General features: G+C 32.0%; 1 protein-coding gene across 1 annotated transcript in view; it reads left to right on the top strand.

Annotated features, from left to right (window-relative positions):
• Window positions 1-14,158, top strand: part of LOC122803366 (sodium/potassium-transporting ATPase subunit alpha-1-like) — a 577,066-nt gene that overhangs the window by 99,371 nt on the left and 463,537 nt on the right. The window contains exon 6 of the mRNA XM_044072943.1: window positions 1,093-1,227. Coding sequence (XP_043928878.1) covers window positions 1,093-1,227 — 135 coding nt within the window. The remainder of the gene's footprint in view (window positions 1-1,092; window positions 1,228-14,158) is intronic.

The raw sequence follows: 14,158 nt of genomic DNA, 5'->3' as shown, positions 1-14,158 counted from the left end.
GGTGCAAAACTGGATTAGTGAATCACTTGAGGTTGTAACACTAATTCACAGGGGAAATTATTTTCAAATTAAGGGACTTCTTTTGCTCCAACACCCTCCATCTTGGATATGTCATTAATGTTGATAGCATTTGCAAAATACATGAAACATCTGCATCAGTGATAATTTTGTCATTTTCCTTGGTATACCAGTGTTTAAACTCCAGAGCCAGATTAAAGTAGATGCTGAGCAATAGATTAGATGTTGGATACACCCACTTGTCCCATCTCACTGCTAGTTTTTTTACTATATTAATTTGGAAGCATAGGGTATTAATTTCCAAACAAATCAGCTCAGCCTTTAATATGTGTTTGAAAAGAGAGGATAGTTAGTTAAATAAAATCTACAGGGTCTTTAATGTCTGCAAGTGTATATAATTGATAAGGCAGATACGTCCATTTTTAAGCCACAGTTGCATTGGGAACTGGAGGGGGAGTTTTGGATTTACTGATTTGTGAATGGGGTCAATTCCTGTAATAGTGCAGAAGAATTAAGAGGTCTATTTTCTTTAATAGTGCACAACCCCCTTAACAAATAGTGCTGAAATATTGAGAGGAAATTATGGTAGTGAGTTTTCCAAACAAAAAAAACCCCTAGCAATGACATGCTTACTTCCTGAAACTTTCTGTGGTACAAGGGAGTGTGCATGGACTAAGGTTAAGTTATCTTTTTAGCAGTTTGTGAGGTTTGTTATCTTTTTGATGTTTTATCATGCATTTTTGCTTGTGTATTATATGGTTGTGCAATAAAAATAAAGGTTAATTTGGGCATCATTTCCGAGAAGACATATCTTTGACACTATCCATTCTTTCATGGAAGAAGTTGATGAGAGGCACGTGACTATTTAGAGTAGGCAACAAGTATCTGAATCAGGACAACCTACTTATCCCAACCAAAGCGGGTTTATAATCACACCTTCCTTGTAACCAGATGTCAATAACAATTGGATAGACAAACGGTTCTTTATATTAGTTGAACAATAAATCTAAAGAAACTGCATCACACCTGTCTTAATTAATCAAAAACTATAATTGTGCAATGGTTTCTCCTCAGCAAGCACTTGTGATCAGAGATGGTGAAAAGATGTCCATCAATGCAGAAGATGTCGTTCTTGGGGATTTAGTAGAAATTAAAGGTGGAGACAGAATCCCTGCAGATCTTAGAATCATTTCAGCCCATAGCTGTAAGGTAAGCATTATGATTAGACCTGTTTTACAAGAAAAGTAAAACTTGCAGTGATCTGAGGTGGATAATTTCAAAACTAGATTTATGGATACAGTTTATCATTCCAATGGTCTAATGCAGTTTTTATGATATTGAAGAGGAGAAATGCTTACTTATTTTAAATAAATAAGTGCTCTTTACTCCAAATAAGCTCTTGGTGTATTATTTTCATTTTTGTTAGTTGCATTATCAATTGATTTCTGAATTGAATAATTATTGGTGGGACTGCAATTGATTCTGTAAACTCTCACCTGCTTCGGCATGTGTAGCTCCACTACACTCATTGGGAAGGCTGTTATAGATCCCTATAAATGTTTCCTAACATTTATTGTTTAGTAGTATTTCTCTGTTCCCAATTTGTGTTTCCTTGTTCTTTGTACATTTTCCCTAAAAGATTATGTATTTTAGGTATTTTAGGATTTCATACTGTTTAAGAGGATATTAGATGCAAGATCTCCATACAGCTGCTTCTCTCAGTAACTTTTTTATTAAATATTTTTATTGAATGGCAAGCAGTCATATGCATTCAAACATATTTCTTATATACATTTTCAAAGTGCACATTAACTTAAGAAGTTTTAACAGTTCAAGCTAATACCCATAAATAACAATAACCAAATACTTTGTAACTATATGCAATATTTACAAAATTTGCATTATCTGCTTGGTATTAAAATTCATAAAGTCAACTCCCATTCTTTATGCTTAGAGCTGAGATAAAGCAATCTGGCAAAAAGACCAAGAGGAGTATGAATCAAATCTGTTGCTTTCCAAATTATCACAATAAATTCTCAACTTTTAACCAATTGTTTTACTTGGTAGATGCACAAGGTAAAACTGTATTAGTTGTTAAAATTGTTATTTCTTTTCAAAAACAGATTGTAACAGTGGTAGGAAATTTGAGAGATGTGGAAGATCCTTTCTCTCTCAATTTCTGGTGATTGCTTTTCCTTGCAAATGCTAATACAGATCATGCAAGATGCTATTGTTCAAGATCATTGAGTAGGTATTGGCTCATTAAATAAGACTGATTCCTTGTCTATTACACAATTATCAGACTATAAAGCTTGAAAACATAACATGCTATTCTGGAAAAGTCACAGTATCTCAATCATAAATTACATGCTTCCAGTATACTGCTTGTCTATTAGAATTTTTTATTTTGGAAATTTTGTCAGGGGTTTAAAAAGCTCTATAACTGCATGCTCAGGTGAATATTTCCCAGAATGGTGCTCGAGTTGTTTTAGCTATTGATTTTGGAGTGGGTTGTCTCTAATTAAAAATATATAATCATGTTGATGAAATATTTACTTTCAGTAAGACTCATTTAATATATTATTATACTATATTACATTATATATATTCAAATAACTTGGGTATAGTTTTCTTAGTTATTTACCCAGATACCGGAAGTGTTTTTAATGTATCCTCTGAGAGCGTGAATATTCTTTCTTCATTAGTTTGTACTCTTGAATCAAATTATCAATATAGTTTTTAAATTTGTATTAGAAAAATAGTTAAATGACCTAATGAAACTTTCATCCATTTATTGTTTTATCTTTACCTTGTAATTACCTTCTACTAGACCTCTTTTTGAACAAAAAAGGATATAGAATACCTACTCTTTTTTTCACTCTACCTGTTTATAAATGTATAATTTACATGGTTTGAGGTGATATTGCTGTTTACACTATATAGAAAACTATTTGATGTTATTAGCTACATTTTTATAATGTCAGGCACACCACCAAATAACTGTAAATGAAGTATTGTCCAGGTAAAATCAAATGATTTTTCAATCCAGCAAATAAGTACTTTAATATAGGAAGCTAGAAAGTATGAGTCTATGTCTTGGAATTTTATACCCCCTTATCCCAATTTTATATGACATTTATATGAAATTAAATGCTTAGTTTATTCAGAAACCATAAAAATATTAGTGTTAAAAAGTTCAGTAATTTCTGTTGATTCTTTGTAGGTATTTGTACAATACTTTGAAGAGGATACAATATTTCTTGCAAAGGTACCATTTTAATTAGGTATAATCTTTCTATAAATGTAAGCAAAATGCTGTTCCAGTTATCAATACTTGATTTCATTCCTTACGGTATTTTTTATTGTCATTGCATTTTTTTATAGAAATTTCTAGAAATTAAATTGCTTGAGAATCCCATTTAAAGAACTGTGATTTTTGAAGTATTTCTTCTTTAAAATTTAGAACTAATAAACATGATGTTTTTATTAAGTCTTAGCCCAGACATTTTTTAACAATTTCTCATATGTCTTGTAATTAATCGAGAGACTTTTCTGTATTTGTTAAAGTTAATAACATGTCATCAACAAAAAGTAGAACTGTTGATTCTTAAATTGTGTTATTTCTGAAGTTTTAGTATTATGTTAAATTTTAATTGTTAAAGGTTGCAAAAGGTTCAGTAACCAATGTGAATAAAGGGATAAAGGGGCGGCCTTGTTTTTCATTCCCCTTTGATAGTCTAAGAGCTTCAGCAAAATGTACCAATTTGCAAATGTTAGACTCTGCCTAATCAGGAAGTCTGTAAAAAGTCAGCTATTATCTTTTTGTCTGAATTTATTGAATTATCATCTCAATTTAATTTTTGATAATAAGATTTAAATTCATAAAGCATATCTTTTATACCTGTGACTAATTTATTATTTTGATATTTTGTTAATCTATGTGACTTGAATGTTAGTCACCAGAAGATATGCCCAAATTTCACATATAGATAGATAGATAGATAGATAGATAGATAGATAGATAGATGTACTCCCACATAAATATCTGCTGGAAAAGCAGTTTTATTAAGGAAGTACTTTTGAATCTGTTTCCATGCACTAACTGTTTGAATGAATGCACACCAGTGTAATTGCTGTTTCTGCATTTTCTAGTATCTCCCTAATACAAATCCCCTATTATTCAATAATGTCATTCCATTAAATGATTTTTGATTCTATCTTTCCTATTACATGTGATAATCATAGCATCAGGCATAAATATCTTCTATGAAGGAAACTAGGCAGGAAAATGACTTAGCTAACAAAATAAAATTCACAATAATTTTTCAACATTCATCCTCTGTTTTTCTCAAGAGGTGATCTCTGCTTGACTTACAAAGCCATGTCTGACCCAGCTCTGTTAATAATGCTACATCTAAAGAAATCCCAATCCCTCTGCACCACACACTCCAGAGATCTCAACCTCATTACCACAATCAACAGAACATGCTGGAGGGACAGGTTCTTAGCCCAGAGACTGCCCATGCTATGGAATAGACTTCCCATTAGTGTAATCCTATGGGCTAGGCTTGTAAAGGCTCCAGGGCCGTTAGACTAGTACACACCTATGAACCTATGAACCTATAAGATCCTTTGCATAATATTCTGAACAGAATGGCAGTAAACACATAATAAGATGCTATTTAAAATACAATGTTTATGGTAAAATGCATGGTGGAAACAAAACTAAATTTGCTAGATTTATTTAATCCACTAATCATAGATTTTGTTTATCTACCTGTTTCTCAGAATATTTAACATCACATTAGTAAACATAATCTATAATCCCTATATTATGTAAATGAAAGTAGATTTTGTATAGATTTCCAAGTAACAAAGTATTTTAAGTTTTGTACCTATGGAAACATCTAAGGTCTTGGACTCATAAATCAGCACATAATAAATTGGGTGAAATAGAAGACTGTTATAACTAGCAACATGAAATATTGGTCAGAAAACTATGTTTCATTGATTTGATTTTGGACTCCTTAATCCATTTGCATAACATTAGTCTTTAACAAAATTGTTGAATGCATATTTGCATTCTGAAATTAATGTCTTACAATGTACTGTTGCTTGGCCTTCTTAGGGTATTATGACATTATTCATTATGAAAGCATATTTTTCATATCACCTTTTAAGCATCTTCAATATTTTTAAACTGATTCATTTAAACTATTACAAAATGAGAAGACATAAGCAAAGCAACATGTATAATCAAGTGTAGAATAGATACCATCTTCTAGTGTCACCTTTAATTAATACAGCATTACAATTCCATTGATAAAAAAAGTTTGGCTAATTTCTGCGTAAAGATAATATTCAGAAAGGTGACTAAGGTTTACTAAAACATTAATTTATGTTTTTAATAGTCTAATCTAGTCGAAACAAAGTTAAAGTCCAAGTGATAAATGATCACACAAAATTCAATTTCAGTCTTTTTCCTTGAATTAAAGGAATGACAGATCAATGTGTGAGTCATATATTACAACTTTAATCTAAGCCATTAATGAGACTCTCCTCTCTACACAATCTCTCTGCTCTAATTTTTAAGTGGTGTTACTGAGTAAAAGCATAACTGTTGCAACATCCTTTAAACTAACCCAATGCTTTTTCTTACACTACCACCTATAACTCCATTATAAAGCTTGAAATTGTATATACCTTTTTTCTGTACTTTTATCTCTTATTTTCCCTTCAAATCATTAAGAAATGAATTTCTCTAAAAGCTACTTCCTGGTATGATAAGCAAGTTTTAGTGTCATCTTGCTGTTCAAATCTTTATTACTCTATTTCCCCTCTATACAATAGCTTTGAAACTTCACCATTATGATACTCTACTTTACAGATAATCTACCTTAATTATGCATTAAATGCCTCTATATTGCAAGGGTTAATACATTTGTGTGCACCACTTATCTGATTTGACAGACTGATAATCACTGATTATGTTAATTTCAAGGTATGTACTTTAAAGCAAATTCATTTAAAGTATAGGAATAAGCATGAATGTCTTTCTTAAAAGACAAACAAAAGTTTTTCTTGTTGTATTCCAGTGACAGAAATCATTGGTTCTTCATAAAAGGAGTACAGGGCATTCATTAACTTACTTGAGACAAATACATTTAATTATTAGTGTAATGCAAATGCTAACTTATTTGTGAATTAAGCAGAAGGGGAAATAATAAAACAGAAAGTTGTTGAGATTAGGCATTTGGCAGCTCTTTTTAAGTTCTTCTAAACAATACTTTGGACAAATCAGTTAAATTTCAGTAACTTTTAAATAACACTTTAAAAGAAAGATGTGATGTCAGCTTAGATCTGCCATAATAGATTGTTAATATTTATTTGAAAATGGATCCACCAAACCAACATCTATGTATTTGTAATCACAAATGCAACTTCAGTAACATCAACCAAAGAGGCAGGAAAGTGCAATCTTAATTAAAAATCAGTTATGGAATTTATTACCAAATATATAGAGAGTATAAATATTTAAATAATAAAATATGTAGATGTGAGAGAGTCAGTAATTAACTCAAACTACACACAGCAGTTTGAAGCTAGACATATTATATTCATAGCTTAAGAAGCCATTAAAGGCTTCCTGCCCTTGGTAGCTACATAAGAATAAAAGATACACTAACCCAAAACCAGAAAGTATCTGTTATTAATGGCTGCAAAATGAATAGCAATAAGTTTGTTAACTAAATTCAACTCATTAATATTCTTACACTAATTAGTGTAAACATTAGGCTCATTCTTTGTATTTGCTTATTACTTGGTATGTATCTTAATGTGTTCTTCACACAATTATCACTTTTAACTTCTAAATAAAGTAGATATTAATAACATTATAATAAATATCAATGAACAAACAGAATGAAAGAGACAAATGCAATCATTTCAACTGACAACTTCATATATATAAGTGTATTATATTTGTTACTTAACTATATCAGCAAGTAAAGTGAGAATATGTCACTGTCCTTTTATTTTACTCAAATTATACTGCTCAGTTCATTAAATTTGTCCATGCATTTCAGTTTTAATGAAGAACATTCTGATGTTACCTTCACTAAGAAAAATACGATGGAATTCAACTATTTTTCTTTCTTCCATGCTTGAGATGCTGACATAGATACTATTTGTTTGTTTACTAGTGGATTAATTCCAGTTGTTTTTATCTGATGTTCTTTTAATGAGGCATTAGACCAATCCATGTCTTCAGTGAAGGAAATTAAGTTCTTGACATAGGATGTTACGTCTTCCAATGTATTGAAGATGCATGGAGACAAAGCTAGAAAAATTTTATAATTATGAATAGATATAGAATATGAGCTTTAATATTATTTTGGTTCAGAATTTTTATTAATGGCCAGCACACCTTCCTTCTTTCCATGGTCTTAGAAGTAAAGATATCATATCTAATAATGTTTGTTCAGTTTTTATTGGTGACTTTGACCAGGGTAATCTGAAGGCTAATTATTTATCCAGGTCGGAAAAAAATTCACTACTGTAGATCTATAACTGACATTAGGTTTAGCTGATAAGGAATTTATTTTACCAGTATTTCACTATATAGTGCCTAAGGTTTGTCCACCAGGGCCTCATGGAGGTTTGCGGATTTTATTGTGTATTTTTCCTTCAGTCTTGTTCTAAGTTCTTTGTCGATGTATCAAGAAGTGAAGTGGTAGGTGGTACATCATTTTTAGCAAAAGCACTTTGGAAATTTCACATCAACAGAATGTCCTGTGCATTGGCAGAGAAGTCAGAAGGTAGTGATCTTATTTTGAACCTCAGTGTACACTCTATTCCAGAAGAATTACATATGCTTTAACATTGAAAGATGTTTTTAAAGCACAGTCAGTTATTTGGCAAGCTCAAGAGTACATCTGTACATTAAGGATTACAAATGATTTATTGGACAGACATTCATCTTCGGATGATAGCACAATTACTAGTGATGGTGAGAACGGTTGGGCTTACTGTTCTGTAAGTGATTTTTTGGTGAGTGATGGTATTAATCCATTCTCTAATATTCCTTGTACCAACCCAATTGCTGGTGAGAACTTTGCTAGGTCAGGTTCAAGTCCCTTGAAACTGAAAACTTTTACTTAAACAAATGCTGTGATATTAAAATTGTGCCAGTAGGACTTAGAGTGTATGCATTTCCAAACGGCATATACTATAATGGCAAAATCTTTAGTGACATAAGCGAAATTTGCAATAAGGCATGATTAGAGTGCTTAATCTTCTAGTAAAGGGGATATTAACAAAACTGTGGCCTTAAAAGATTAAATACAAGCATTAGAACAATTTGTTGCAACATTCATCTTTTGTATTATTTAAGAACTTATTCAACAATATGTCAGCTAAAATTCAAAGACATGTGGCCACTTTGATAATTAGAAAGTAAAAGAAGCTTAACAGAGATTTATTGGTGTACAATAACAAACAAGCATTTGTCATTAAGAATTACAGTGGACAGGCTAGTTCTGACATGGACAATGAATTAGTTAATGTTGGTAGTGTAATAACTATCAGTTTAGACTGGTTGGGTTCTTTTAGTACTAATGAGACTTCCAATGGTCATATTATGACTTTAATGGCACAAACATTGATTTAGTCTGATACTGAAAGTTCACTTGTGTTTTAGCAGTCCATTCATCTGGAATTGAGGAAGTTCTGTCCATCTCTGGGGGCTAAGCTTCAATCAATAATTTCTATATGATGAGTAGAGACAAAACAAACAAAGGGAAGGGAAGAGGGAAAGGAAGAGGACAGTAGTGACAAAATGATATATATTTAATCTTCGTGACAGAGAATTTACATCGGAAGAATTAAATGTCCTGTATAAAGGTTTTAACTTTATACCTACCAAAAGAGCTTCTAAGACTGATGTTTTGATTGATTTTAAACTTTTTTGTATGTAAACTCAGTTTAAAATACATTTTTGATAAAGTGAGTATTAATCAGGAGAGAGCACAGTTTAAAAGACCTAGTATGGTTAATCCACTTTGATCAATACATTGGAAGTGTTTTATAAATTATGTGAATTTGACCTGATTTATATGACAATAATGGTATAAAAATAGTAAAGTTAATTCAGTTTATAATTTGAACTGAAAAGAAAAAGTTGCCTTGAGACAGCTTTGTAGTTACTCTGATTGTATATGGATGAAGGCTGAGAAGGGCAATGGTTTAGTTATAATGAATGTCGTTGAATACAATGTTGCCATGAATCTTTTATTGGATGGCATCAATAGTTATCAAAAGGTTTCCAAAGATATAGAACAAAAAAGTTTTAAATTGATTAATATTATGTTACTTGACCTGCAACATCAGGGTCGCATTAACATATAATTGTTTGAATTTCTTTAGTAGAAGAGCCACAGCTAAGATTATTGTTTTGAATTCCTAAAATACATAAAGATGACCTTCACCCACCTTTTAGACCTATTATGTTCCCAAAAGTAAAACAGTAACTATAACAGCTTATGTAGATGCAATTCTTAACCCCGTTGTATAGGATAGCAAGTATTTTCTTAAAGATTCATGGGTCATCTTAGATCAGATGAATGGTTATAATTTTACTGGCAAAAAACAATTTTTATGTTCAGTGGATGTCAATTCCCTTTATACTGTCATTAATCAAGAAGAAGGAACTGAATTTGTAAGATTGTGTCTAAGTAAATATAACAATGACAAAAATTTGGACATTGATACTATCTGCTTACTGTTGGAATTAGTACTTACTAACAATATTTTTTAGTTTTGAAGGCAACATCTATTAATAAGTTGGAGGCATAGCCATGGACACAAAGGTTGCCCCCTTCTTTACAAATGTGGTTATGTGCTGGTAGGAGAAGGAATATGTAGAACAATTACCCTTATTTCAGTATGTGGCATACTATAAAAGGTATATTGATAATTTATTTTTCATTTGGATGGAGAGTTAAGTACTCTTTGAGAAATTTGTAGTTGAAATTAACAATAATTTATCTTGGCTTAATGTTGAGATCAGTAATATAGGAACAAAAGCACATTTTTTCGACATATCAGTTTTCTTGGATGTTAAAAAGAAAATGTTTGTTAGCAACATTTATCACAAAGAAAGTTTTACTAACAGCTATTTACATTGTACTAGTTATCATCCATAACTCATGAAACACAATAATTTTTGAGGACAGGTTATTCATTTGAATCATATCATTATTGACAATGTCATATTTTTAGGAAAAGTTGAGATTCTTATCAAAATGTTTCAGCTTAGAGGTTATCCAGTTGAAATGTTGAGGAGTGTTTCAGACGAGGTCATTCATCATAGGAAAGATAATTTTTCCCCAGTACTCACTTCTAGATTTACACCTAAAGGGACTGACAGTATCAGTGAAAGAAAAACTTGGCCTTTCCTATCCCTATGAGTTCTAATGGGCATCAAGTGAAGTAAATAATACAAGAAAACTGGAAAGTAATATTGGGTAACCAGGAGATGAGTAATATAGTGGGAAAGAAACCCCAGTTTATCTACAAAAGAAACAAGAATTTAAAATGTCTGCTGGAACATTTCAACATAAGGAAACAATAGACATTTCATAGTTCTGTAGGAACCTTTCAAAATGTTATACATGTAAATACTGCAGATATATTAATACTGGGAGTTCATATCATTTTAAACACATTAGTTATACCCTAGTGGCTAAAGACAGGTTTGATTGTAATAGCGCAGGATTTGTTTATCTTGCCTGTTGTGGAAGCTGTGATAGTTTCTAAATAGACAAGACTACACGTAATTTAAATACAAGAATTATGGAGCATTTGTTGGCTATTAAAAAGAGGGATGCAAATAATGCATTAGCAAGACATAGCACTTCTACTAGTTTTAGAATTTTTTCTTTTTTTTTTACTTAAAGAAAAAGTTACTCAGTCTTGTTTTATTGATATTTATAACATCTATTTAGAATTCTTAGAATTAAAATGGCAGGTTTACTTTCATATGTAGATCCTGGTATCAATGAAATTATATCAGTTAAAAGTTTATTAAAATATAAAATTATCTGATCTGTTTTTTTACACATTTGCATTTTTATATCACCTTTTCTTACTGTATAAAGAACAAATGTTGTTGAATATAAATATTGTAATAGGTATTTATAACTTTAAATTATTTATTCACAGTTTTTTGTGCTAGCTAATGGTGTTATTATTGTACATTTTTGATTTGCAGAATATTTGTGATGCTGATTGTGCATTTAATACAACTATTTAGTTACTTAATGATTTTCTGAAGATGTTCTAGAATTATTAATAGAACAAAAGCGTTAAAATACATTGCTGTCTGCGTTTATTTCATTTTATCAGTATTTTACTATATAGTACTAAAGTAGATGTTCCATGGGCATATGCGCGCCCTCAGAGTGAGTTCTGCCATGCTCTACCCTCTAATTCCAACATCGATGTACACATGCCATCCTTCTAGTTTTGATTTTTTGCACCAAATAAGGGTGAAAGTAGAAGTGTTTGTGTGTGTGTGTGTGTGTGTGTGTGTGTGTGTGTGTGTGTGTGTGTGTGTGTGTGTGTGTGTGTGTGTGTGTGTGTGTGTGTGTTTATGCCTGCATGGCAGAGAGACACATGCACAAAGAGGCTAACATACAAAAAAGTTAGCTCACAAATGCATCCTACATTAAAAGTACACTTTCATTAAATTGCAGCTTTTCTGACAGGGAGAGTGTTGTATTGAATATGAAATCATACCTCTCAACTGTATGGATTTTCGAAGAATGTCTGGATTTTTGCCTCATCTTCCAATCTGTGTCTTTTGCTTAGGAAATAAAAGTAGTCATCCAAGGTAATGCAGTCCCAGGGATTAAGAATGAGACAGCAGCCTTGGGTTAATGGGTCAGTAATGGATTGATTAATGTGGGACTGTAGCATATAAAGTTTATTGTTTTTTTTTTTTGTCAAACAAAAAAAAATCACCCAGTACTGTCTTGTCATTGGTGGGTTCTAAGCAGTGGTAGATTGGACAACAGTAAGCATATCTTTGGTGGATCATCAATACTGGCAAATCAGGTGGGCACAATGTCATTTTATAAATGTTGGGGGTTTTAGTGTGTATGTGTGTTGCAATAGTAGATGGTTATTAAAGACAGAGACTTACAAACTGTGGAGAATATGTTTCTTTGTTTCAAAACCTGATACTTGGGTACTAGGAATGCCAAAATAGATCTTTTAAGACATAGCTTCTTGCCATTTACAGTGGATGGATATTTACATTTAATGGACAATGTTAGCAGTATGAGTGTGGTCCTGTAGGGATCTGGAGGATGCTAAGTCTACTACTGCCAATGTCTTGTAAAGTGACCTGGAAATGGATATTGGGATGTTACTGAAAAAAATACAGCAGGTGGGCTTTGAAATGTAGTTTAATTAAACAAAGTGCACTTACAATTTACAGATCATAATTTAATTTATTTCAGGTAGTCCAGATCCTGGTAGATTGTATGCCATTAGACTAAGCAGACCTAGTTTCAGTGAAAGCTCTGTGGTTGTTTGCAGGTAGGAAGTTGCAGGATGTGGAGCCAATATGTTTTATTATTTTTAAAGGATTTGTCATTTCAAAGTATGGTTTCAGGATTGATGAGCCATATAATGATTAACTGACAATAATGGGATAGAAACATTAGCAGCTCCACTTGTTTCAATGGTGTCTGTGATGCATAACTATTTTTGGGCCTGTGTCCCAATTTTATTTTTGCTTTGTCCAGAATTCTTGCTCTAAGGTTGAGAGGTATGGTTCCATGCTAAATCAGAAGGTTGCATTAAGACTTTTCAGCATAATTATGAGAAACAGAGCATTTTAATATCTCCACTTATTTCCAATATAAACTGCCAGGTAACCTTGCAAATAACTTTCTTATTACTTATCACAATAACTTTTCTGTGTTTCTGGGTGTGTGATCAATTTAACAGTTTTGAAGATGTTTTCCAAAATTAAATAAATACATAATAAATAAAAAGTAATCCTTTCTTCACTTTGAGCTATTGACAAAGTGTGGGAATTTGTTTTTTCAAAAGTGATGGTCAGCATTACAGCTTTAGTAAACGGTCAGTCTGTGAATAACTTCTGCACAAATTAAAATGTCTGAATGTCAAATGGCTTTAGATTGGAGGAAGTTATATGTTTACTCAGTATGTAGTATGATCTTAGAGAGTTTATAGATTTCTTATTGATTTATTTTTGCTGAGCAGTTGTTTATTGATTTATAGATGGTCCATTTGGTGATGGGAAATTGCATGGATGAATCGATTTCTATAATGACTTTTTTTTTCAGATATTTTGACTTCCAGACAATTTCAATCAGTGAGTGTGTCATGTGATTATTGAGGTGTGTGTGTGTGTGTGTGTGTGTGTGTGTGTGTGTGTGTGTGCGTGTGTGTGTGTGTATGTGTGTGTGTAAGAGAGATTTAATATGTATACTGAATATATTTTTGCAAATGGAATTCTTAGTTAAATCGGCTGCTCTTCTTAGACAAGTAGACTTGAGTAACCAATATTAGATCTTAGCCATCCAGCTGGGAAAGTTTAGTATGTGGATTTTCCTTCCGGTTTGATGAAGGCTATGCTACTTACTTAAGGAGTACATTCATGGCTATCCATCCATTTGTAGTCTTGTTGAACTACATTGTTTGATAATGAAAGGCTGTGGTCTTTGTAGTGAGTGATTTAAATATAACCAGTATTTGAGGTGGGTGAGAAAGTCCTAAAGCAGGATCTTTCTTAGCCTGGAAAGCAAGCCAGTGAGGAAATTTATAGTGGCCAGTGAGAGACAGAGGAAAGCAAGAAGCTTTTTAGTCTGTTTGGATAACTAAATGAACTCAGTCCTTTGACCTTTTTGTCAAAAAAATAATTGCTCTTGTAAAGGAAGAATACAGGGATGTTATGACATCCTTGTCCCTGGATGAGATACCCTTACTAATGAGGCATGTAAAAAAAAAGATTGCATAAACGGAGAAAACGTGGTGGTCAAAAGTCAGGTTTCTATCAACCTGGTGCCCAAGCACCACAACATTGTTATTAGTGTGATCTGGCACCAGT

This window comes from Protopterus annectens, chromosome 5.part1, assembly GCF_019279795.1.
Source record: "Protopterus annectens isolate FY-2018-M chromosome 5.part1, PAN1.0, whole genome shotgun sequence".
Lineage (NCBI taxonomy): Eukaryota > Metazoa > Chordata > Ceratodontiformes > Protopteridae > Protopterus > Protopterus annectens.
Note: the sequence above shows the minus strand (reverse complement) of the source record. Positions and strands in the feature narration are given on the sequence as shown.